At 37.8% G+C, this 27,023-nt stretch overlaps 1 protein-coding gene across 5 annotated transcripts in view; it reads left to right on the top strand.

Annotated features, from left to right (window-relative positions):
* Positions 1–17,601, top strand: part of LOC149552639 (myosin-binding protein 7-like) — a 31,053-nt gene extending 13,452 nt beyond the window's left edge. For 3 of the 5 annotated variants that reach the window (XR_016352963.1, XR_016352961.1, XM_089788213.1), the window contains 2 exons: positions 16,933–16,982; positions 17,105–17,601. Coding sequence is in view for 1 of the 5 variants with exons in the window: in XM_089788213.1 (XP_089644339.1) it covers positions 16,933–16,982; positions 17,105–17,222 (168 nt within the window). In the remaining 4 variants the exon portion in view is untranslated. Of the gene's footprint in view, positions 1–13,122; positions 13,340–16,932; positions 16,983–17,104 lie in introns of all 5 variants that reach the window. The other 2 variants (XR_016352960.1, XR_016352962.1) reach the window with 2 other exon arrangements.
* Positions 17,602–27,023: the final 9,422 nt, after the last annotated feature.

The raw sequence follows: 27,023 nt of genomic DNA, 5'->3' as shown, positions 1-27,023 counted from the left end.
ATTGATAGGCAAATTGTGGTAAATTGTCTTTGAGTCTCGGAGCGAGAAGAGTTTTTAGATATCACAATTGGTGGAGACATTTTTGAGTTTTCCGTGAAGAAAATGGTCTAGAGGAAAGAAATTATGCAATCATGGTTCCAAAAATCACGAGGTGCCAAGAGTAAGGTCCCTAAGACTGTTTGGTACTAATCTCAAACCTGAGATTGTCGACATCATGGTACTCTTGCACAGAACTAAGGGTGAGGTAGAAGCTTTGAATTTTGTTGAACAATACTTCTTCTTGGTGCAAGTTATTTGTTCTGATACCCAATACATTGATTGGGCCTTCAAGGTAAGCGAGAATCTGTCCAATGCTCTTAGTGCTACAAAGTTCTACAACACATTCTATGTGTCCTCTTTCCTCATTTATATGTTAGCTTCTTTGCAATTATGGCCAGGCCTCCCAAGGGTGGAGAATTTTTCTGATGATGTGAAGTCTTATGAGTTCTACCCTTGTTTACAATTGGAGAATAGTTATACAGAATATATAAGAGTTAATGACACATTTACTATGAGAATTTGCAGGGAACTCCAAGGGTGTCTAGAAAGGACATTTAGTTGAGAAGCTATGGCGGCTATCAGTCAATTTGGGAGCTTTTTCATTCAGTTCTCATCCTTTTCGTATTTGCGTCTTGCAGCTTTTGATGGGTTCCCTTTGAAGCTACCAAGGTACCTGAGTGACATGATTGTGCTGATCGAGATTGTGAGGTAGGCGATTCAGGTGAACGTGCTGAGCGGGAGCTTAAAGAAGTAAGGCTACGAGTTCCCTATGAAGGTGGGAACTTTCAGTTGCGAATCCCGTTTTGATGCGACGAACATGTTGAAGGTGTTCGAGATGAAGTACAAGTTGGAAATGTATGAGGTCCTGAGACCTATGTTTGACCCAAATGGATATACAAAAGATGTTCTTCAGATTGGAAGTGTGATTAAGCATATCACCACTGTAGAAGATTACTGGGCCGATTGCAAAGATGAATTCGAGAGCCGTGATCGTGCTTTTGCCAGGCTCACAATAGATCAAGTAAAATTGTATGGAGTCAATCTTGATGTTGAGGGAGTTGAGGATGATGGACAAAACACGTACAGTAATACCTATCTCTTGTTAGTTTTGAACCTTATGAAGATGCTTGCGAAGATCTAGAGGTGATGATGGCCCAACTTATCAAGAGAACAAGGAAGTGGGTCTAGTGGACCACAGCAAGGAAGAGCCGAAGCAAAAGTGCGATAGCTCAAGCCTCCCCAGCAGCTGCAGCGGCTCCCTCCTCTCAAGGTGGTACCTCAGGTGTGACGCTGGCTATCACCCAAGGACTAACCCAACCATTCGGCGGAGGTGATCAACCTCCTGATAAAAATATCCCTATTTCGCAAACTTGCCATGATGGCTCCCTCCTAGTGATCGGATCCTCGTCGGATGCTGAGAAGAAGGCGGAAGAAGCCAAAGATACGACGGTCACTCCCCCTTCGTCTCATAGCAGTCCAGTTTCGTCAATAAGCCCTGCACTCCTACCAAGTAGCTCTCAGGTACAAGTGGTAGATTTGGGAGATGGTGGAAGCAGTGACAGTGAATCCACTGAATTTGATGAGGCGGCAAAGAAATCCAAGGAAATGGAGAAAGCTCAAGACGCGTTGCAGTTGGTTTCACATACTTCGGAGAATCCTTTTTCTTCGACTACCAAAGTCGCCACTCTAGCCAAAAGGAAGATGTTCAGCATAGACTCTCTGGGAACGACCTCTAAAGAATAAGTACAGATTAGAGGAAGGATAGAGGCATCCCCAACAAGGATACTCTGTCCCTTGCCATCCGCTCTGGATCAACTTTGAGCAAAGTCAAGAAGCAAAAGACTTTGTCCATCCTTGGGCAAGATCCTGAAACAGGGCATCTAATCATGGAAGTTGTCGAGCCCATCAAGGAAGGAAGATTGGAGGACATGTCTCCTGATGATTTTGCCTTACACTTCGTGGATCTTGGAGAAGCCAGACATGACACCAAGGTTGGCTTATGGAAGTCAACAAATGAAGTAATTGAAGGGCAATTAGAAAGCCTCAAGTTGTTAAAGGTTAGAATGAAGGCCAAAATACAAGAATTAAACAGTTTCATCAGGCAATTGGTCACCCCATTGGCGAGCATTTTCGGGATGCTTATGACTAGTGATCCCACTACTGTAGATGTTCAAGCTCTCATCTCCTAGCTCCAGGAAGATAAGCATTTCGGGCAAATTGGTAGAGAGTGGAGCGGAAAAGTCAAGATTGAAGGACTCTCCATCATAGAGCAGAGCGACAATGCTATATTAAGATTGGAAACAGAGAAGGACAACATATCATCAAACAGAGCCACCTTGGTCGCGGAGAAAATCAAGAGTGATGATTGTGTTTCCTTATTGAAAATGATCATTCACATGAAGACAAAGGAGGCTGTAGAAGCAAAAATCTTGCCTAAAGGGGATGAGCCTATAGTTGAATGGTTTCAGAGCATGCAGTTCAAGTCTGAAATGATCATAGCAGCAGAAGAGGGACTGAAGGAAACTGAAGCTAGAGTAAAGGAGTAGGACAAAGACTATGAATTACTAAGAGCCTTGCACACAGACTCACAGTCTAGTGGGCAAGGAAAAGCAATCATTGGAATACCTGTTATGCGGACAAACTTTTCTAAATTTATAGATGGTCTGATGGAAATAGCTTCTAATCCTCAAAACAGGATATCTAAATTACAGAAGCTTGGTGGAGGTGTGCACGTGGCCATGGAAGAACTACAAGATTGTTTGGGCGCCATCAAAGACCTGGCCCAAGAGCACTCTAAATGGCTCTTGAGATACACCAATGTGCATGTCCATAGGCATGAGGAATTAATTCCAATCATTGTAGCCGCTAAGGCCTATAGGGCAAAAGCAGAAAAGGGAAAGAAGGCAAAGTGATTCATATTCCGCCCTTTCCATTTTTGTTATGTGATCATTGTAATAGACGAATTGGCTGCTTGTCATTTGTCATTTTCAAGGAGATGAACCGATTGATTTTCCTTTGTAACAGTCATCTCAGAATCCTATATGTATGCTAATGAAAGATTAATAAAGGGTCGGCAAAATTTTTGGTGTGAAATACTTAATGTTGCAGAGTCAATTGAATGGTATTTCTGTATCAATTATTTTCTGTTCCAATTTGTTAGATGTTAATAGTTTTATCTTCTCTTTGTCTGAATTGAGAAGGAAAGAACAGAGCTTCGTTCCCCTGTTTTCAGGCAGCAAACTGATTGTGATAAGTATTGTCATATTGAGTTTAAAAGGGATCTCTTAGGCGTTCATTCTGTGATTTACTTTTCTTTTCTCTGCAATTAGTTTATGATAAATTTAGCTTAGTAGCAGCTAGCATGCAATTTTAAAATCATTCAGTCATATGAGTTCATAGGATGTGTGAAACTCATAAACTTAGTTAATTTTATCTAAATCATTCCTTGCCTGGGTTAAAATCTCATATAGTTTTAACTCGGTTAACCTTTCCTGTTCTTGGGTTAAGAACATACCCCGTTAAACTTAGGATAAACAAAATTCATTGCAAATCTGCAATAGGGACCTGTACCTAACAATTCAGAGGGAAGTTGGCCTTACTAGAAGCAACTTTCCAAACTGTTGTAATCAGAGTTTGTTCACAAATTAGGGCACTTGTGAGTCAGAACTGGAAAGAACAAATCTATTTACCAACAAATATGTCAAAGGGGTAAGGGCATAATTCTTTGAATTTGTATGTTTTCTTCTCTTGTAAGGTCCTTGATTGCATTCCCCTATGAGTGTCCATCACTTGCCGCTCTTGGGCAGGGGAACTTACAAGGTTGGATTTGGAAGAGATGTGGTGGTGGTTGTTTATTGGCAATTGTGGGTTATAAGGTGACTGTGAGAGGTTAGCTTGATATGTTTGGGGTTGTATATACTGTTGTTGGGATGATTGCAAGTAGTTAGTTTGGTATGTTGGGGGACAGACTATAATGTGTTTGGGAGTTGTATATGTTGTTGAAATGAGGTTTGTCGTATCACCATTATCCTTAATCTTGGCACTTTAATCTCACTTCCAATGATTGAACATCCTTATGCATTTGTTTGCCATGGTAGAGGTCATCAGGAATATTCACAACAGGTTGCCTAGAAAGGCTGTGCTTGCTTAAGGCCAAAGGTAGGCCCCTATGTCCCCCCTTTGGACGCATGGGACTCCTGGCTCATATACCATGAGGTTGCGTGCTTAGAAGGTGACAACATCAATGTTCTCCTGCCTGTAATCCCTGATATCCCCTACTGTGATTGATTACAGAAGTCAGAGAGTATAAACATACATAGCATTACGTACATATCTCTTATATTAGAACATTCCTGAATCAGCAATACATATCTGTGATACTATGACAGATAATCATGAAATGAATATTACATCATAGGTATGCAAATATACACAGAATTATCTATGTATGGAAATTCTTACCACAGTCAGTAAAAAAATATAAAAACAAATGCTGCAAACTGGAAAACAACAGTAACATTAGATGCTTTGCTAAGTTCTAATAAATTAAGAAAAATGCAAAAATTGTCATTTGTGCAAGTAATGCCGTGACTAGGGCAAAGGGGCTAGGCTTAAGTCCCCTGCAATTATGTGTGTAGAATGGGCGTGACTGTGGGTTGGAGCAAAGCTCTTGTTAGTAATACAACTCAGGGCTAAGATCAAATGAAACAAACCAAAAAAATCAAAAGGTCAAACTTTTCTGTGAGATGTTTGAGTATGTATATAGAATACTTGCATTTTATGCTTTATGATTGATTGTGGATGTTTGTGAGAGTTTATTGATTATGGTTGGACTTTTATGTGTACATCATGTGGTTGTGGGATGTTTGTGTATATGTTGTAGAATTTAATGAATATATCTAGAGTTTTATGAACATACAACTATTGGTTTTGTGAGTATATACAATCATGGGGGAGAATGTGGGAATGCGTATATATAGAGGAAAATGGAGATCTGTATGTGACATAATGCTTATATATTTGTGGGGCTTGGCTAATATACATTTGTTTGTTGTGTAAAATGGATATATATATATATATGGAAAATCGCAAATATGGAAAATCAAACAAAGTTGAAAACACAAATTGCTATCAACTTAAACTCTTATCTAACCACTTCATTGCAAATCTTAAAATATAACTTGATTTGCGTTATTGAAATGTGGATGCAACTCTACAACATTAAACTAGATTCAAACGGGGATGATTTGACACAATAGACTATATGAGTATTGATATGAAATGATGAAGTAATGTTTCTATTTATAGATTTTCCGAGTAAAGATCAATTGAGAGACAAGAAGATCAAGGATTTGAGTTAATTGAGCTGTTACATGGAAAATTGGGTTTTTAAATTGATGAGAAGATATTAACAAATTATTTAAATTGATTGATGGATAATTGTGAAGAAGCTTCCCTTTGAAGACTGGGTTGATTTATGGATGAAGAGGTTCCTAAATGAAAACTAAATGATCAGAGGAGGTGACTGTAAGAATTTGCCTAACGCAATAATTCAACGCCAAGATCAAGAAGCTCAGAAGATAGCACAAGAGAGACAAGTAGTGATCAAATGAGAATCTCAATAATGATCAAGATGATAATGGATATTTGATGATTTGATATCAGATAATTGGATATGAGATGAATACACACTATAAGTGCCTATATATAAAGGCAACTAGAATGACTAGGAGTCAACAAAGAGATAAATATCACAACTAAGCACATGTCCACCAAGAGTGGATTATCCTCCATTGAGTATAGGAGTTTGTGCGATGACGAGAGGATAAGTTTACATAGGTGTATCTCATAGAGAGATGTTGTAGATACCATTTGCTCAAATAAGTCGCTAACTCCTGTGTTGTCAACAAGACAACTCATATGTCTATGCATATTCGTAAGTGTCTATATGACAACTAATATAAAAATGCATTATCCTAAGTAAACTTAAGTAAAGTGTAATAATAATTAATTATTTACACTAACACCCCCCCTTAAGTGCAACTTAGGGGAATGACTTAAGCTCACAAAGCTAAATGCAAGATGCAATGTGGGTCTCGGCCACTAAGCCATGCTAGGTACCCATGTATAAATGCAATGCTCTACATACAATACTATGCAATGCAATCTCTTTGAAAACGGAGAAAGAGGGAAAACCTCATGGGAAAAACCTCCTCCAAAAAGAGAGATGAAGTAGTACAAGATGCATGCAAGGATGGAGTAATCAAGACCCCCCTAGTATGACATACATCATGCATGTACAAGCATATATCCCCCATAAGAAAAAATACATGGTGGTATCCCCCCATATTGAATAATCTCCTGCAAGGATGTCATGAAGACAAAATAGTATCTAATGCCTACAAACGACATTGTTCCCTTTAGGAAGAAAGATACACCAAGTATAGGTGCAATTATACTTCCCATTATGGATAGGAAGATGGATGAGGAATCCATATGTAGTATGCTATGGATGCTGCCTTTGAAGTCTGCTCGTATGTTGACAAGTCCTTGATGAATGTAGATGCCACAAGCCAATTTGATGGATTCCCAAAAGAAGGTGGCAAACAAGGTAACATGTCCATGTATGAAAGTGAATCAAATTCCAAAGACAAGGAATCATCCTTATAGGAAGATATGGGAAGAGAAGCAATGTAGCCTCCCCTCAATGATGAATGCACACCCATGAAAGAAGCTCCTTGATGACTGAAGAAGTTGCACCATGAAAACTAAATGATGTTCCTCCTTGTAGGAAGAAGTGGTGCCATAGGTGTAGTAGAGAATGCTCCCCAACTAGTAGGAAGAATCCTCAAAAGATATGATGTCTGAGGAAACTGGAATACTATCTCCAAAGACTGATTGTAAAAAAGTCCTCCTCCAACTGCTGAAAAAAAGTGTCCACAATCATGTCAGTCTCAAAAGAAAGATCAAATGGTTGAGGGTCAAAATGTTCCCTCGCAACAGGTGAAGAAGAATTCTCCTCAACAAAGAGAAGATGGATGTCATCAATAATGCCTCCCACATCTTCAATATAAGACTCCACAAACAACACTGCAATGTCTGGAAGGAAGTCATCCCATGAAGCTGAAATAGGAAGACATGGTGTTTCCTGCTGCACTGAATCAGGAGCATCTGTGGCTGGAATTGGATCAGTAGAAGCAATAGGAGCATTAGGAGGTATGATCTCAACTGGAGTTGTAGGTACCACCACTGGAGTGACTGGAGGTAGAATGTCCTCTGGTAATTGAGGGACTCGTGGATCTCCATATGCTTCCCAAAGACACATCTAAACGTCATGATTACTACTTGCCTTACTAAGAGGAGCAAAAGATTCCTTACTCATACTGTTATACATAAAGCGAAGAAGAAGAGAAAGATGTCCCCAATTAGTATTAGGTGGAAATATCTTCGAATATAGATAAGGAAACCTTTTTTTATGTTCTCTTAGATGATCAATCATCAAAGCACTCCATTTTTAATAGTTCCTTTTTGTCAATTTGAATCTTAAACCAAAGTGACAGTTTTGACATGAGTCCATGAGATCAAATAATGTGTGCAGACCCAAAATGCAAAAAAAAACAAAGAAACCCCCCTAATGCATGATTTGGCACTTTATATTTAGTGCAATTACAATAGCCACTTGCCAATTTAGGGCCTAAGTGGACTTCTGATTTTGTTGTTAACAACAACAAATATGAAGCTATATCGGACTCAACAAGATAAGACACAAGACCTCTCAAGGATCTAATTAATTACAAGTGCCAATAGGCCAAAATGTGACTAAAATTTGAAAGTACTATGTCTCCTCAGAATTATTCCAAACTGATACCAGATCTAGAAAGTAGGCAAAAAATCATGCACTCTCAAAAAAAGAGAGCACCTGAATATGTGTCCAGATGAGCCTGAACTAAGCCTTTGAAGTTGCAAAAATCGGGATTTGCAATTTGCAGAAAAGTTCAAGAACAAAGATCTCAAACATCCTGCACCAATGTGTAGATCATGAAATTCTACCCCAAAAAAAAAAATTGCTCGAAAAAAGGAGTCCGTATGAGGGAGATATCGCTGTTTCAAAATCACCTCTGTAATTATTTTTCCTGAATCGCCGTTGTCGCACCTCCAAAAATCAAATGACTCTTGATTTCACCTCAGATGTCCGATTTTGATGAAACAAAAGTCGATTTGGGGGTTTTTTGACCTTCTGAATGTGATACCAATATTTGATTTGCACTAGCAAGCTCCAATTTTGACTTGAAAAAAAAAATCTCTCCAATGGCTATGCAATGAATCTCCTATGGCTCTGGTACCCGTGAGAATTTGGTATAGCTCTTATGCCATGTAAGAATTTGCCTAAGGCAATAATTCAATGCCAAGATCAAGAAGCTTAGAAGATACCACAAGAGAGACAGATAGTGATCAAATGGGAATCTCAATAATGATCAAGATGATAATAGAATATGATGATTTGATATTAGATAATTGGATATGAGATGAATACACACTAGAAGTGCCTATATATAAAGACAACTAGAATGACTAGGAGACGGCAAAGAGATAAACATTACAACTAACCATATGTCCATCAAGAGTGGATTATCCTTCATTGAGCACATGAGTTTGTGTGATGATGAGAGGATAAGTTTACATAGGTGTATCTCATAAAGAGATGTTGTAGACACTATATGCTCAAATAAGTTGCTAACTCCTGTGTTGTCAACAAGACAACTCATATGTCGATGCATATATCTAAGTGTCTACATGACAACTAATATAAAAATGCATTATCCTAAGGAAACTTAAGTGTAATAATAATTAATTATTTACACTAATAGTGATTGATGATTTGAATGGAAATTAGTTCTCATTTATTTAAATAAGAAAATATTATTTGTTTAAACTTCAAATGGATAAACAAAAATTATTAGAAATTAATATAGTCAATAATGATAATAAATTAATTTATTATTATTTGTTTAAACTTCAAATGGATAAACAAAAATTATTAGAAATTAATATAGTCAATAATGATAATAAATTAATTATTGATTAAAAAATGGGATCCATAATTAATGACATTTAATGATTGAAATGATAATGATAAAGGTCGATGATTAGGTGGAATATTTATAGTGTCTACTTGTGTTTATAGACAGGAGAGACCCAAACACCTTGTGTTAAGATAGTGTGATCAGATTTGTATTGATAAATACAACCTCTGTTTATTTAAATTTGCAGATAAGAATGTCTGAAATCATATTTCAGAATCTGTCAATGGTTTTAGAATATTTTTATCATTCTTCAATTTGTAGGCAAATTGTATTGATTGCTGATTTTGAATACAGACGGAAGACAAACCACTTTGAAGGTTGATGATTTATGTGTTCATTGGTGGTTATGTCTTTGCTGTCAACTGCATATAAGTAGGGAGTAAGATATTATTTTTGGAGGCACAACCATGAATGAACGTGTCTCCCACATGGGAGATACGTTCATTCATGGACATGCCTCCACATTTAATTTATGAAATTCCCAATCACAAACAAGACCTCGCATACTGTCAATTGATTAAAACAGTATTAAAACATATTTGCAAACAGTTGATTAAATCAGTATTAACAATAATATTTTATACACAATTTCCAGAATGATTATTAATATTATCTTCTTCAATGATATATATAATATAATAAAGAAATATTCTTTATTATATCTTATACACATTTACATATTATATTTATTCAACTGAAGCTACAAATCACCAACACTCCCTCTTAGCTAGGGAGGATAATCAACATGACAATAATTATAATGGCATGTCTATGAATATCTATGATTAGGAGAGAGTAACCATAATGATATCATCTTATGATATTAGGAGTAATGGCCTTAAACTATCAATTCGCATGATAGTTACCAATTACTCTGAGTAACGGCCTCTGAATATCAAGCCACATGATATTCACCAAGTCATAGGGTATATGCACACGTATCACTCTATGATACTTACCATAGGAACATTATAATCATTGTTTGTTTAAGGAATCCACCTTGACATATCTATACAATACAACTCATAGATCTTCATATGGCAATATCTATCTCTTAGTTGATTGATTGACAAGATATAATCTATCATGATCTTCTTAGACATCAAAGATATGATATCCATCACGATAGAAGGCTAGACTATTGTAAGATTGTCACCTTACTATATTAACCATAAACAAACATCAATGAAAGATCATCACCTTGTACGATGTTTCCACAAAGTCATGTAGTCACTCACATGACATCCACCATGAACATTTTCAGAGGGTGGAACAAAGGCTTTCACCTCAAATTTCTCCTCATAGAGAATGATGTATTAAAGTACATCTTAGGTAATCACTGATGTTGAGGCTCCCTACTAGTAAAGGCTCCAATCCATTAATTCTTGTCTTCAATAATGTACAAACTTCACAATGGTAGAAGGCTTGGAGAAAAAAAATATTGGTTGTCAGATCTTCGGTGATAATGTACTTTGAATTCCAAATATCCATCTACGGCTGAGGCATTCGCATAAAGACCTTTTAGTCTGCACATATGGAACTTCATCTCATGAATCATAGTCCTCTAATTGCTATAGTTTCTTGATCATTGGAGAATCTATCTCGACATGGTCTACTCCCTCTGAATAGTTATGATCAAAATCCTCAAAAGTCAAATCAAATATATCCTCTATTTGCTCCCTCTCTTTGTCCAAGGTTGCCTCTAATGAAATGTCAGGCTCCCTCTTGATATAGAAGGATACTCATAATCATCAATCATCAAAATGATTAATGGATCCTAGATCAAAACTTCATTGGAGCTACTATCATAAGATTGAGTCCAGATCAAAACTTCATTGGAGCTACTGTCATAAGATTGAGTCCCGCACAATACTTGGCAGCATGTCTTATGCACCTGTCTTCTTTAACTGGAAGAACATCCTTGCACATCCTTGTTTGTTTTACTTTTCTGACATCTCCCCTCTAAGGATAGTTCAAATGGGAATGGAATTTTGTTTATTATTCCCCCCCACAATTTTGCATTACATCAAATATGGTAAACTTCTTTCTATTCTTCTTTTTCTTTCTTTGCAAAGAATCATCTTTGGGTATCAAGGAAAAGAACAAGGGCATAATAAAGCAAATAGCTCTTATATTACATGCATGGATATAGTTAAGGGATTGACTACGATATACAAATAAAATTAGTATTCGACAGATAATAACCAACAATACTTATTTCAAGATGCTAACTAACATCATTCCTAATGGATCACTAGTTAGAATGTGAGTTTTTGCACTTTAACCAATTCTGGGTCGAATGCATTCCTAGCGAGCTCTTTGTCCAAGCGAGCCAAGTACTCCTTGCTTGAAGTATTACTTGGATTTTCTACCCTTTGTAGAATGTGTGGCCTTGCTTCAAAAGACTCTCATCATACGCACATAATCAAATCGTAGTCCAGTCCCTTTTGCTGGGAGATCCTTCTTGTCTCAACTTTTTCCTTCTACTCCTTGATGCTAACCATCCCATGTAAAGATTTCACTTGAACTCAACTTGTATCATCTGTAGTATCCCCCACTCTTGTAATTCAGTGTCCACTTAATTTGTACCACAAATTTCAAATCAGTCACAGTAAACATGCACAGTGACAATATCAATAATCTCCCAATACTATAGGGTAGTCTTTAGCTGTGCTGCTTCTAGTCTTCTCAGAAATAAGCCAGCAAAAGAAATATATTCATTGCACCAATTAGATAATTCTAGAAGTCACCGAAGGTGGAGAAGATCCACTGTAAAATTGCGCTAGATGCATAGATCTGTTCTGTCCCTCTTTTCATTTGGTTTTCCATCAGAATGCTTTGTTTGGTATCACCTATAATAAGGGCAAGGCTGCACTTGATGTTGATATTTTAAAATTTTGTTTCAAGACATCTGTTATGTGCTCTGGCTATTTCTTTTGTTTCAAGAAATAAGCCAGCAAAAGAAATATATTCAGTGCACCAATAGATAACTCTAGAAGCCACCGAAGGTGGAGAAGACCCACTGTAAAATCATGCTAGATACATAGATCTGTTCCGCCCCTCTTTTCATTTGGTTTTCCATCAGAATGTTTTGTTTGGTATCACCTATAATAGGGGCAGCCTGCACTTGATGTTGATGTTTTAAAATTATGTTTCAAGACATCTGTTATGTGCTCTGGCTAATTCTCTTGTTCCGCACATTGAAATGAGAAGAATCGATCCACATTAGTGTGAAATCTTATGCACATGGACTGTATGCAGAAAATTAAAATGGTTGCAACAAGCTTTGATGCATTCATAGTGTCACTGCGAAGATGATTCTGAGAGAGTCAGTGCATAGAAGATCAGGTGTCTTTATGTCTGTCCAAAACAGCGGATGCTGGTGTGCAATATGAGTCTATGCTCAACATCAAAATGATCACAGGAGAACAAAACAAAAAACATTGCTACTTGTTCTGGGTGTTCCCATTTAGGAACGAGCTTGGATAACGTTTGCAAGGAGCTTTGAATTCCACAAGACCACATTTCACTGCTTCATCTAGCAACTGTGATTTGATGAGTGATTTGTCTTCTATCAAGCAGTCAAATTAAGATTCAAATAGAATTTTCTGCTACTTCCTTCAGTAATATGAACACAGCTAGGGATTACCACTGGTTTCAAAAGTTCAAAGTGAGTGAATGATGGCTGGCACTGGTTTTCTATTTGTAAAATTCTTAGGCTTCAAATATCATTTTAACAACGAACTTCTTTAACCTGGCCTGACAAACACAGGGCTGCTTATGGATAGTCACATTATTTGAGTAAAGTTGCACGCTTCATTAATGGACAAGTTGGTTGATTTGAGAGCATAGGTGTTGCTATTTGTTCCATCCTTTGTGGATGTTGGGTGCATGGTCTCGTTCAAAACCCAAAATGATTACTAATATTTAAATATTCTTCCTTTTCACCGCCTCTTCTGCTAATGTATGAGTTTAATGCAGCGCTTTTTTCAATATGAAGGGGAGTAAATGGTGTGCTTCAGGAAAGGTTGGTCTAACAAGAACACTGGGGAAGTAATTAATTTTTTCAAGAGTAACACTCCAGCAATCAAAACTGGTGTAATCAAGCTAGTCAACAGGTGGAGATGAAAATGTTCTGTTGCTCTCAGCAGATACTCTTGGGTCAAACACGACAGGAGCTGAAAATACTTCCAGCCAAAACTCCCGACGTACTGCGGGTATATGCTCTTCTGATAATTTTTCAATACATTGCATGTGTTTAAAAAATCCTTCCATAATTAATCCTGCTGTATTCATTCAGTTTCAGAGACGCATTGATGATGTGTATATTATTATAGAAAATTGTCAGTGCCACCATCCACCTCTTTTCCGAACTTGATTCGACATCTATTTCATCATCGTGACTTGATAATAGAGCCCCACATTGTATTCAATTTGACTGGTGTTTGTCATGATCAAAATTCAAGGGTCCAGCATATTACTGATCCGACTTCCTTGTCTATCAAACTTTATCAGCTTGCTGCAACTTTCAGATAGGCATGGGTTGCCAATCCCAGAGACATTCGTTACTGCTCTGTACCATGTTAAGATAGTGTGATCAGATCTGTATTGATAAATACAACCTCTGTTTGTTTAAATTTGCTGATAAGAATATCCGTAATTATATTTCAGAGTCTTTCAATGCTTTCAGAATACTTTTATTGTTCTTCAGGTTGTAGGCAAATTGTATTGATCACTGAACTTGAATGCAGATGGAAGACAAACCACTTTGAAGACTGATGACTTATGTGTTCATTGGTGGTTATGTCTTTGCCGTCAATTGCATATCAGTAGGGGACTAGGATATTATTTATGGAAGCACGTCCATGAATGAACGTGTCTTCACTGGTGGTTATGTCTTTGCTGTCAATTGCATATCTGTAGGGAGCAGGATATTATTTATGGAGGCATGCCCATGCATGAATGTGTCTCCCATGTGGGAGACACGTTCATTCATGGACGTGCTTCCACATTTAACTTATGACTTTTCCAATCACAAACAAGACCTCTCATACCGTCGATCGGTTAAAAACTTAAAACAGTATTAAGACATATTTGCAAACAGTGAATTAAATCAGTTTTACTTTTAACTATATATATATAAAATAAAGAAATATTCTTCATTATATCTATCCGACTGAAGCTACAAATCACCAACACCTTGGTTAATATGTTTTGTACCCTATCATTTGGATGCACAGCCTTATAGCATTAAGCTGTGGGGTGTATCAATCTGAATATTTTTTTGGGTAATCTGCCATTATATTCCTAAGAGAATATCCATGGGTTTAGAATTATTTCATTGTTAAATCATTTTCAATTGAAGCATTCATTGCTTCAGTTGGTTTTATTTGATAATATGTGTTGAGAATTGTCAAGGTCCAAATGCTTTTTCACCTTTACTGCCCAAGCTATGATGAATATTTTGTCTGTTTAAATCTAGGTATGCCTCATTTTTATTTACTAGTGTAAGATTTGCTTATTGATCAAATGCAACATTGATTTATTTCATCTAGGATACAATTTTGAGATTCTTCTATTTGAAGCCAGGCAATTGAACATGAGACAAAAGAAATGTTAATCATAGTCAGAGGGATCTGGTACAAATGCTTGGCCATATTTTACGAAATATGACTCTGACCAATGATGTTGTTTAGTGGGCTAAAAAATATTTATAGGAAAAATAATTTCTAGTCTTTTTTTTGGCATTTACAGTCATTTCTTGTTGTGGGTTATTCAGATCTGCAAAAATTAGGTTTAAGTTTTCTAAACATTGAACTTAAGTGAAGAAGGGTAAGATCCTTTTGTCTAATATCTAATTCATTTTTTATAGATTTTTTCACATTTAACATCAGAGATCTTGCACACCGTGCACATTGCAGTCATTACTGGACATGTCTTTACATACAACCATTATGATATCTAATTACTAATAGATGATATAAATTGTCAGTGCTTGTTTCTTCTAATGTTTTCTAATTTCTAGAAATAGAAGTGCACATTGCAGTCATTAGTGGACATTTCTTTACATACAACCATTATGATATCTAATTACTAATAGATCATATAAATTGTCAGTGGTTGTTTCTTCTAATGTTTTTTAACTTCTAGAAATAGAACTTTTAAAGTTTTTCCAGTGTTCATCTTTTGGTTACTGTCTTTAGATGTACAACAATTCATGGTTTTGGGAAATTGTGATAGTATTATCTAATGTTTAGAGTTTTGTGATGGATTGTTGAAATCTTTCAGAGGGTTGCAATTGTCATTTGTGCACATAAATATTTTCTGACTCAGGTTGATAGATACACACATATATACACACACACAGACACATTTTAGCTCTGCTAAAACTTCTTTAACCCATTTTCTGTCATGTTTCCTGTTTTTAAGTTCTTGGAAGTCTCTTAAACCTTGTGGCCAATGGCCCAATGGATATGAAAGAAAAAATATCACTCATGAATGTGTAATAAAAATGATCAATTATATGAACTTTATAAGGAATTACAGTAATGATAGCTAACATCAATGCGTCACCAGGTTTACCTGGAGAATCTCTATGAAAGTAAGAGAGGCTAGTATCTGAACCCTTATTTCGAAAGGGCCAAGAAATTGTCTTTTCAGAAATTATTGTGTTATGGCACTAGCCATCCTTATGCCATTATGTATAATCAGGTTGTGGATTGGCTAACAAGTATGTGCTTAACGTTTGAGTCATTGTATTAGTTACTATTTTTCAATTTCTGCTTCTATTTATTAATTTCTGTTTTGTTGACTAATTGTATCTTTCCCAAATAATCAAACTGTGGAATATTTTTTTCTGCTTATTGTATGTGTTCGGCTGCTCCCTTGAGGTTGCCCCATCTTCTTGTTTCAGTTATTTATTATTTTGAACTTTTCCATCACCTATTATTTGGATAAACCACGTTGTGTCATTTGCATGAATTATAATTTCATTGTCCCATTTTGGTTGTGCAATATAGAGATTTGATGTTGTATCAGAGTGACAATTTGTGTAAGGATTGTGAATGCAGAGGTAAAGTCCACTGCAGAGTATCCTTTTTAAAGCTAAATTTAATGTTTATCATAGGAGAATGGATGCAGATAACTTTTTATAGCTGCCTTTGATAATTTGGGTGTCCTCTGAAATAGGACTTTGCCAGGAAAGGGGGTAAATTAAATAAATAACATTGTTTTTCCTGTACTGCTCAAAAGCTCTCGTACATTTTGAGAAGAAATTCCTTTGTTTATTGTGTTTAAAAACCACACAAAGAGAGAGAACGGCTAGCTTTACAGAACTTTGATTTAATTGGTAATCATTAAAGTGTGGGTGACCCCAAAATCTTTTGATTTAAGGAATCCTTGGATTAACAATGGCCTGAAACATCAAACATGGTGCACAGGACAGATGTCTTCTCTATCACATGATTGCCTCATGCATAAATAATTGCATAGTGACTTTTATGGACATATATTATTTACAATAACTATTATATAAGATTATGTCAGTCACTGAAAGTTCGCATGATATCTTCAAGAACAGCAAGTGACAACAGCTTTATGTATAATTTATGTAAGAGCCTTGGCAAATGCGGAGTTCCAGTTATATATATCTGTGAGAGTACCTTCACAAATATAATTGACAATGTAATATTAGTTCTGGGTTCTATTATTAGTTATTTTACCACTTTTACATTTGGTATCTTATATTTTGTCTTAGCTCATTAGTTAAATTGTTTGGTACTAAATGCCCTCTCTTGCTCTGGAATTTCAGTGGATTTTGTCATACATTTTCAGGAGAGCTGTACGGAGATGCCAAACCAAGTATGTATTAGTTTCAAGGATCGTTTTATTTGTACTCTTTTTCTCTTGTATAATGTATCAAAATTTTTGATGAGTGATGCATTGCTTTATCAATGTGTTTTTTTCTTAATTTCATGACATAGGTACATGCGTGGTGTGTCATCAAATGCTGTGGGTCTTCTATTTCTTCTAGATAACCCATCTTATGAGAGACTTGGACCACTTGTTACACGAATTGGATTCTATAGGATTTCTCACTAACGCATACAGAAATTCCCGGTGGGCTGCAATATTAATATGGTTAACTGAAGCCGGAGGAAGCTTGTTTCAATTGAGTAATGAATGTAGTGGTTTATTTGGCCTGTATATTCATGTTGAGTTGATTATTGTGATGAAAATTCATTGAGGAGCATTGGTTGGAACTCCTTTGTATAGATTATAATGAGCTGCTGCGCATTTAGTCCAAATGGACCTTCAATTTGTGTAAGTAATACGGAGCTTTGTACAAAATTCATGCCTTCATATTGGCCCCTCCACAAGACATCCAGTTATCTTGAATATGGATGTCAATTTTGTCTATTGAATGAAATTCAGCTGTATTAAGTTTCTGCAAGAATAATTAGAAAATGCTTTTATTGTACATAGCATCCCTGAAGCTGTTAGTTGCATCCAATGTTGTGAGCAATTGTGTTCTTCTGGAGTAATGGGAAATCTTGGATCAAACATTTGCCAATAATATTTTGGTAGCCGAGTGAGCTGGGGATTTTTGTATGTTGCTAATGCTGACTTTAGTAATAATAAAATAATTAAATAACAAGCTACCCTGTAGCTGTGGGTGTGTTATGTATTTGTAACTCATTATAAACTGGTGCTTCATGGTAATCCAGCTGTGATCTGAGTGATGTCTTGGATGTCCTGGTAATTTTGGGACGAAGGGTTCAGTCCTTTTCCATCCCTTATTTTTAATCTTGGGGATATCCTGAGATGCCTCTAAAAGGAGGGATGTTCCTTCAGTTTTAAAACTTTGCGATGTACCTTAGCTATCCCTAGATTTTAGGGCGCCGCTCAAATCAGATGCATACAAAACAGCCAATTTTTTAAAAAACAAATGAAATCTTTAAGTGGATGGGCTCTGCTGCTGAAAAATCTCAAAAAGCATGATACCTATTGCTGTTTTACATTCACCGAAGGAGGAGGAAAAGAGGTAAATGGAAGAAGAGGAAAATGAGAAGACTGGACAAGGTGCAGTTAGCACAGTGTGATTTTTGATCGCACTGTTCAACATACTGATCTATGCATGACACAGCATTCATCTTTTTGGCCGCTTTCAATATAAATCATGTTCTATATTATGATTAGCAGTCTATTAGATGGATTATGCAAACAGTGAATTGGTATTGTACCTTTTGGATTTCAACATCTTTTTGTTTGCTTATGTTTTGTCAAGTTATTTTTGGTCTATTATATACTTATAAGTGTACACTCGAATTGTGTCACACTCTAAACCCTTCTATCCAAACGATTCATGAGTTCGGAATGTTCGAATACCGGCTTAGAGCTCCCTATCCACGGAGTGCAAGAAGGTATGTTTCAAGTTTGAAGGCTCTTAGCCGAGCTTTAGAGATACGCTTCTTGTTAGTAAACCATGCAACGGGAGGTTCTTTGAGACGAGCAAGAATGCAAGTGTCTACAATGAATCTCTCAAGGATACAAATGCAAATATGAAGACTACATTAGAATGAATATGCAAAGTGCAACTACTCTAAGCATGAATGAGAGTGTTACAAAACCAACTGTTAAGCTATGTGAGATTATTGCAAAAATAAAAGCTAAACTAACATGCAACTATGCTAAGAATGCCATATGATCTTATGCTAGTATGATGGAATGAGAGAATGTAGACAAGAAGTGAGAAGTTCTTCACAAAGTTCTGTCGGAAAACCTGCAGCATAACAATATTCGAATGAGGATCGATCTTTTGAGGGGGAAAGCTCTCTCCCTTTTAAAGTCATATGGACGGTAGAGATCAAGATGAAGATGGTGGATGATCAACGGTGGAATTTGAAAAGAGGAGTGATCCATGTGCACACACAAGTCAACCAATAGAATATAAGTTGATTTGTCATCTAAGACAAAAGTCACAAAGCTTTTTTTTTTAATTGCAAAATAGAAAAATGACTTTATATGTGCACTTTAAGTGGGTTAGAAGAATGAGGTCTGTTATTTAATTAAAAGGGGACATGTTCTTTTAATCAAATAATGAACTTAGGATAGCATAATCAAACTATAGGTTATAATCAAATAAATTGATTATTAGCAATTTGGTCTAGGTAAATGATTAAATTAATTTAGCCAAAATGTTGAGAAAGGGGCTAATAGTCTAGATGACCATTTTTAGGTGATTACATTTGCTCCTCTTTGACTAATGTGTGATCGATTTGGGAACACATTACGTCAAAGAAAACAAAAGCCAAGTAGGCAATAATAGAAATAGATATTTGATTCGGAAAAACGAAATGCAGAAAGAGATAGCAAATCTTGAATGTATAGTCTGATAGTGGTAGTACTAAACACTAGGATAGAGATGATGTCAGAATTCAAGAAGAATAGTAAGATCTAGCAAAGCAGATAGATCAAGAGCAAGTGAAAAGATCAAACAAGTGCTCTTAAGAAGTAGATAGTTGTAGCAAGTATTGATAGACTATTTTTGCCCCTTCGGGATCGAAATCGAAATGAAGTAAGGGGAATGTAGAAATGAGCTAGATATGAATAAATCAAGATATAGCAATGTCCGGGATGATGGATGAATGATTAGAATCAAAGAGTGATTATAAGAAAATGATAGAATGCCCTAGTTTGACCAAAGTTGACCGTGAAGGATAAATCATGAAAATTAGGTCAAATCGAGTAGAAAGATGATTTAGATGTGAAAAGGTGAATAGAAGTAGATATGAAGCATACAAATGATGAAGACATGAAGAAATGAAGATGCCCCAACGATGATTCGAAGAGTAGACCTCAAAGGGTCAGCTAATTGCTTAGAAGAACGGGGAATTTTAAAATGCAATTTTGACCATCAAGATGAACTCAGATTTCGATTTCAATCTCGAAAATGGATCTGGGATATAGAAATTAGCCAGGGGTGCAATTTTTGTGCAATTTCGAGATGTTTGAAAATTAGGTCAAAATGAGGTCGGAAGCTATAAAAGGGGCCCAAGTGTCATTTTCAAAAATCATTTGTCTTTTGTGCCTTGTGGAGAGCTTTTGAGTGGTTGAGAGGCGACAATGGCTTTGGTGAACACTCTGCCTCACTGACACCATTTTGAGCGTAGTCAGTTGCACAACCGGCTAGAGTAGTATGGGGCGCCTGTAAGTAACCACTTTTTTGTCATGTTTTTGAGCTTTTTTTGGTGTTTTTTTGCATGTAAGAAGGGTTTTTCACAAAATATCGTGTGATACTTAAAAAGTATCGCACGACTACTTTGTAAAATGTTGCGCGACAGAAGTTTGCAAATAAAGTGTCGCACGACTGTTTTAGGTTATATCGTATGGGACATACCCATATGTCGCATGAGCTGGTGCGAAATGTCGCGCGACAGAAATGTGTCGCATTACTTTAATATAAGTATCGTACGATACTGTTTCAGCAAATTGTATCGCCCTCAGTGGAAAAAAAGATCGCACAGATGCATTTTGGCATGTTTTTATGAGTTTTGTGCATTATGATTATGTTTTCGATATGTTACTGATGTTTGCATGTTTTGTGTTGACAGGAGGTATTTTCGGCATTACATATCAAAGCCCCCATGGTGGTGGGGCTGCATGTTATAGACCTTTTGAGTGATGCTGAGCAGGTCGCTATATCTGCTATGGGTTTGCGATGGGTCATACAGATGCCTCATATACGGGCAAACCATGGATTGCTGACTGCGCTGGCCGAGTGGTGGCACAGTGAGCATAACACCTTTCATTATCGATTGGAGAGGCGTCTATTACACTGGAGGATGTGTATCGCATCTTGCGAGTGCCATGCCATGGCGAGCCGGTAAGTTTGTCTAATTGATCGATCATGTTTTAGCAAGTTGATGTTGATGCTAGCGATACTGATGTCAAGTTTGGTGATGTCACAAGTGTACTATGATCAGACCCCGACAGAGGGGTGAGCATCTGTGCAGAAAATGTTCCAGGACGTGACCATCTTAGACCGTCATCTGAGTTGGGAGCGACTGATTGATGATTATGGTGCTGGCTACCCTCTACTGAGTTTGTTATGTTCATTGGTTGCTCAGGCCTTGGTGACCGACAGGAGCCAGAAGGACTTCCCACTAGGATGGGGCAAATTGGTGGCAGATTTGATTGCTCGACCGTGCAGGATGGCATGTGGGCTAGTGATCCTAGCTGATATATATCATGAGCTCCATGAGATAGTATACCATTGTGGTGGTTCCTGGGCATATGGAGCAATGCTGGCACAAATTTGGGCTTGGGAGCACGTTGTGGTGATCCGACCATGGGTGCAGCCACGAGAGCGGAGCCAGCCTTACATTTTTTGTTATAGAGGTTTTATCCCACAGAGACATAGTGGGGATGTGACCTATTATCGGCGCGTATTTGATGAGTTGAGAATGTTCACGTGGCGGCCGTACCGGGCGTGCCAGCGGTGGTCAAATTCATGGGAGCTAAACTATATGCAATATAGTAGGCCATTGGTGGGTTTGAGCACAGATATAGTAGAGCGATTTGTGATCAATCGAGTATGGCGACAGTTTGCAGTGCGATAGGGGATATCGATGGAGACAACCACCTACGCTCGGATGCCTGCTGATGAGGCCCTAGGATGGTTACCGATCTGGACTATCAGACGACGGTATGGGATACAACAACTCTAGTGGTGACTCCCTAGGATTACCACCCAGATGTGGCAGATGCGGGGGCAGATCCAGTATACCTTTATGAGAGGCAGAGGCACCCATTCCCACGGTTTACAGAGCCTAATGCACTACCTACGGGAGGTGGACACGGAGGGGGCAGAGGCGGGAGATGGACGGAGGTTGGAGAGGGAGCCCGAGCAGGGATGAGGAGGACGCAGGCATAGGCCGCGAGGGAGATGGAGGAGGAGGAGGAGGAGGAGGAGGAGGTGCCACTAAGGCGACAACAGGCAGCACAGGGGGAGGATGTGTAGGCAGAGCAGCCAGCGGGGGTGGAGCAGGTGCAGGTAGAGCAGCTAGCACGGGGAGGTGATGACCAGGATGTGAGGATCCGTGCTTTGGAGGCAGAGCTGCAGACAGCTCAGGTAGCCATCACAGTGCGAGACCAGTAGTTGATAGATGAGCGAGCATGGGTGGATGAGCTCTGGGGGGAGCGAGACACTGCCAGGAGAGAGGCAACACATCATGGTGCACGCGCCGCTTATTATTATGCCGCCTATAGGGGTGTGGTGCCACTAGGGCAGGGACTTCCCGATTACTCAAAGCGAGCGGGTAGATCAGAGGGTGCGATACAACTACCAGATAGGAGACAGGTTCCACCACCAGGGCCACCACCTCCTACTGCAGAGGGTGCTAGTTAGTCATAGGTTGATAGTTTTGACATTTTGAGTGTATAGCATGTATTTTAGAGACGAATATCCAGATTTTGGATCTCATTTTGTATATGTACTGTGACACATTGAGATATATATATGAGATATTGGATTTTGATTTGGCAGTTTTGTGTACTTATCTCAAATGGATGTTTTAGCATTTTGGTTTTCATGCGATGTTTCAGTTTCAATTTCTTGCCCATGTATGTGTTGGCTTGGATAGTTATGCTCATGTATCTCTCTTATGTGCGATGTTTTTAGCTCTTACGTGTATGATGTAGACTTTATGTTTTTGAAAACATGTGACACTTGGATAAATTGAATGTGATGTTTAGATTAACCCCTTATGATGACAGGATAGCAAGATAGAGATGAAATGAAAGCTCAAGAAGATGAAAGATAAAGAAAGCAAAGAAGAAAGTGAAAATAGTTAGCCGAAATGTCCGCAAAAGGATGAAGAGAGAGCTCTCCTCACATGCAGGAATGCAAGAAGACTAAACAAAATGGACCTAAAATTCAATCTAATATGCAAAGTGGTTTACCAGCAAGAAGCGCATAACATTTAGACTTTTAATTTCATCATTGAGCGTTTATTAGGGACATCATGAGATCATACAACCATCACTAGTATAACTATGAGGATATGGATATGATCAATATTAGATAGGTATGTGGAAATCCAATCTAAGCATTAGAGACATGTAAGTCAAGATAACTATGCGATTAGATTCCCTAAGTTTAATTTAGCAAGATTACACCTGTATAAAGGCATAAGCGCCAAGATAACCCCTGAGTGTGGTCTTGCGAAAACAGTCAAGGATGATATGTTTATAAGTCAAAGTGTCAAATAGGACAAGCATGAATGCTTAAAGCACTATAGACAAATAAAGTATACCCACAAGCATAAATCAAGAAAACATGCCCCATGCCCCCAGTCTTCTAGTAAATGACATCCTTAAAAGACTATTAGGGATGGAACATATAGTAAAGAGATCATCATAGACAACACACAAAGTAGATAAAGATTAGCATAGCTCAATCGTTTAAGTGTTTAAGTGCGTGTGTGTAAGTCACTTGGCCATTTCTTCAAGACTTGATCCTGATAGTGAGAAATATCGCGACATCGAAGACCGTAGGTAAACTATCTGAGAAGTGTTGAGAAGCACTTGATGTCAAGTTGGGGGGTAGTGTTGAGAAACAGTATTTTGTAAATTGCCAAAGAAACCCTAATGCACAAGGATACCTCAAAATAGGCTAAGCAGCTGTGCCCCCAAGATGAGGACAAGAAAACAATCCCAAGCGAGGAAATGTGTAGCGAAATGGGTGATTGAGACTGATAGACATAGGTGCAAGGGTCTCAAGTAGCGCCCGTTTCCAGGTTTTCACCACTTGGTAGAGTTTTTTTTTTTTTTTTTTTTTCACATTTTAAATTTTTTTTTTGGTGATACATCAAAGCACCTATTGTTAGGTTTGCACTAGGATGATCATTTTTTCAAGACATTTTCTGATTTTTAGTATTTTTTCAGGATCATAGATATATACAAGATAGCTGAGCAACAAGCCTCTAAGCATAAAACTTCTTCAAGTGTAGAATGTTGATAGGTTCTGCAAGCTCTTCCCCTTCAGGAGTAGACAATTGATAAGCACCAGACCCAAATATTGCTGTGATAATATAAGGACCCAACCAGTTAGGTTCAAATTTTTCTTTCTGCTCTCGATGTTGCTGATTTTTTGGATTCTCTCTAAGCACGAGTTCACCTACTTGAAACTCACGAGGGTGAACTTTCTTGTTATACTGAGTAGACATGTGCTTCTGATAAGCTCTCATGTGATAAAAAACAGCCTTACGATGTTCATCAAGAGTCTCTAATTCCTGTACTCGCATAGCTCTATGGTCCTCATCAGTTATCAACCCATGTAAGGAGACTTGCAAGGAAGGGATCTCGACTTCTAATGGGAGGACAACCTCAGAGCCATAGATTAGAGAAAAGGGCGTGGCCCCTGTAGGAGTACAAATGGTAGTTTTGTAGGCCCAAAGTGCTGGATTTATCTGTAGGTGCCAATCTCTCCCAAACTTATGAACTGTGTGATGTAAGATTTTCAACAATGTTTTATTGGAAGCCTCTGCTTGACCATTCCCTTGAGGGTAATAAATAGAAGACCAATATTGTTTGATGCGGAATTTCTTGCATAACTATTTGAGGTCCTTATTTTTAAACTGTCCTCCATTATCAGTAACAATGGAAGAAGGAATACCATAATGGAAAATGATGTGGCTCAATATGAACAGGGCAACATGTTTGTCTATAGCAGCAGATAGTGGCATACCTCGACGCATTTGGTGAAATACTCAATGGCTGTAATGATGAACTTGTGACCACTAGATGAATTGGGGTGAATCTTGCCTACCAAGTTGAAGGCCCATTGTTGGAATGGCTAGTATGTCACAGAGGGAATTAGTGCATGTCCAGGAGCATGAATTAGGTTGCCATGAAGTTGACATTTTTGACAAGACCTAGCATAATGAACAACATCAGCTTGCATAGTAGGCCAGTAATATCCTTCCCTAAGCAGTTTTCGAGCAAGTGCAAGGCTATTTGAATGTGCCCCACAAATGCCATCGTAGACTTCGGAAAGCGCCTTTTCAAACTCTTCTAGCTCTAAACACCTAAGCAATGTTCCGTCTAGACCCCTCCTATACAAGTCACCAGAGACCAAGGTGTAATGTGAAGCATTGCGAAGGAGTTGGCGTTTTTGGTTGCACGTGAGGGTTTCAGGAATAACTTGATCATGCACGTAAGAGAAGACAGCTGTGTAGCGGGAGGAATTGTGACCTACAACAGTGTAGATCACTTGGTTGTCTGAAGAATCATAGGTTGGATGACGTAGTTTTTCCACCAGGAACTCAAATCGTGATTCATGTTCTTGTAGTTGAAGGATAGATGCTAGAGTAGCCATACCATTGGTAGCCTTGTTTTCTGCTCTAGGAATTTGCTGGAACGTCACAAAAGTGAAATAGTTTCTTAGAGCATCTATCAACTTCTTATAAGGGATCAACTTGTCATCTTTTGTTTGATAGTTATTGTTCACTTGGTTTATAACAAGTTGAGAGTCTCCATAGATGTGTAGTTCAATTATCCGCCATTCAAGAGCCATTTTGATCCCATTTGTTAATGCTTCATATTCTGCAATGTTGTTTGTACATGGGAACATGAATTTGTAGGACTTTGGGATCGTATAACCATGAGGGGAAACAAACAAAACACCTACTCCAATTCCATTCTGAGTATGAGGCCCATCAAAAAACATCTTCCATGTCCTCTCAGTAATATACATGATTGAGGCATCTGGAAACTCAATTTGCATAGGTGTTGTATCTTTGAGTGGAAAGTCAGCCAACTGGTCAGCTATGGCCTGTCCTTTGATTGCCTTACGTTCAACATACTGAATGTTAAATTTAAAAAGAATCATCATCCATTTAGCAAGATGACCAGTAAGTGTGACTTTACTTAACAAATATTTCAAAGGATCTATCTTAGCAATCAAGTGAACTGTATGCGCCAACATATAATGTCAGAGCTTTTGAGAGGCAAATACTACAAGGAGGCATGCCTTCTCTATACTTGTATAGTTTATTTCATAAGCTACCAAAGGTCGACTAATATAGTATATGGCTCTTTCTTTAGCCATCTCATCACTTTGGGCTAAGAGTGCTCCTAGAGAAGAATTCGTAGCTGAAATATACAGAATCAAAGGTTTTCCCATAATGGGTGGCATCAAAACTGGAGGGTTTTGCCAAGTAGCCCTTGATTTGATCTAAACTCTGTTGACAGTCACTGTTCCAAATATGGGTAGATCCTTTATGCAGATTTTTATTGAAAGCTTGAGCCTTATCAACCAATTGAGAGATAAATCTTCTTATGGCTTGTAGACGTCCGTGCAAACTTCTAAGCTGATTGATATTCTTTGGTGGAGGCATATTAATGATAGCTTGGACTTTTTAAGGATCAACCTCAATGCCTTTTTTTGAAATGATATACGCTAGTAATTTCCCAGAAGTGACACCAAAGACACATTTTTTTGGATTTAGCCTAAGTTGAAATTGTTCCATAATGGTCCAATATCAGACTAAGGTCTCCGAGATGTGTGTCTCATTTTTTAGATTTAGCCAGTGTGTCATCGACATAGTCTTCCATATTTTTATGCATCATATCATGAAAGATGGTTGTCATTGCTCTTTGATATGTAGCGCCAGCATTTTTAAGCCCACAAGGCATGACATTCCAACAAAAGGTACCCCATGCACATGTAAAAGTTGTTATTTCTTGGTCTGCTGGAGCTATCTTGATTTGGTTATACCCAAAAAATCCATCCATGAGCAAGTACATCTCATAACCTGCAGTCATGTCCACTATCATATCGATGTTTGGTAGTGGAAAGTCATCCTTGGGGCATGCTTTGTTGAGATCTTTGAAATCAGT

The sequence above is a fragment of the Cupressus sempervirens genome, chromosome 6 (genome assembly GCF_028749045.1).
Source record: "Cupressus sempervirens isolate cs-2001-9-10 chromosome 6, ASM2874904v1, whole genome shotgun sequence".
NCBI lineage: Eukaryota > Viridiplantae > Streptophyta > Pinopsida > Cupressales > Cupressaceae > Cupressus > Cupressus sempervirens.
Note: the sequence above shows the minus strand (reverse complement) of the source record. Positions and strands in the feature narration are given on the sequence as shown.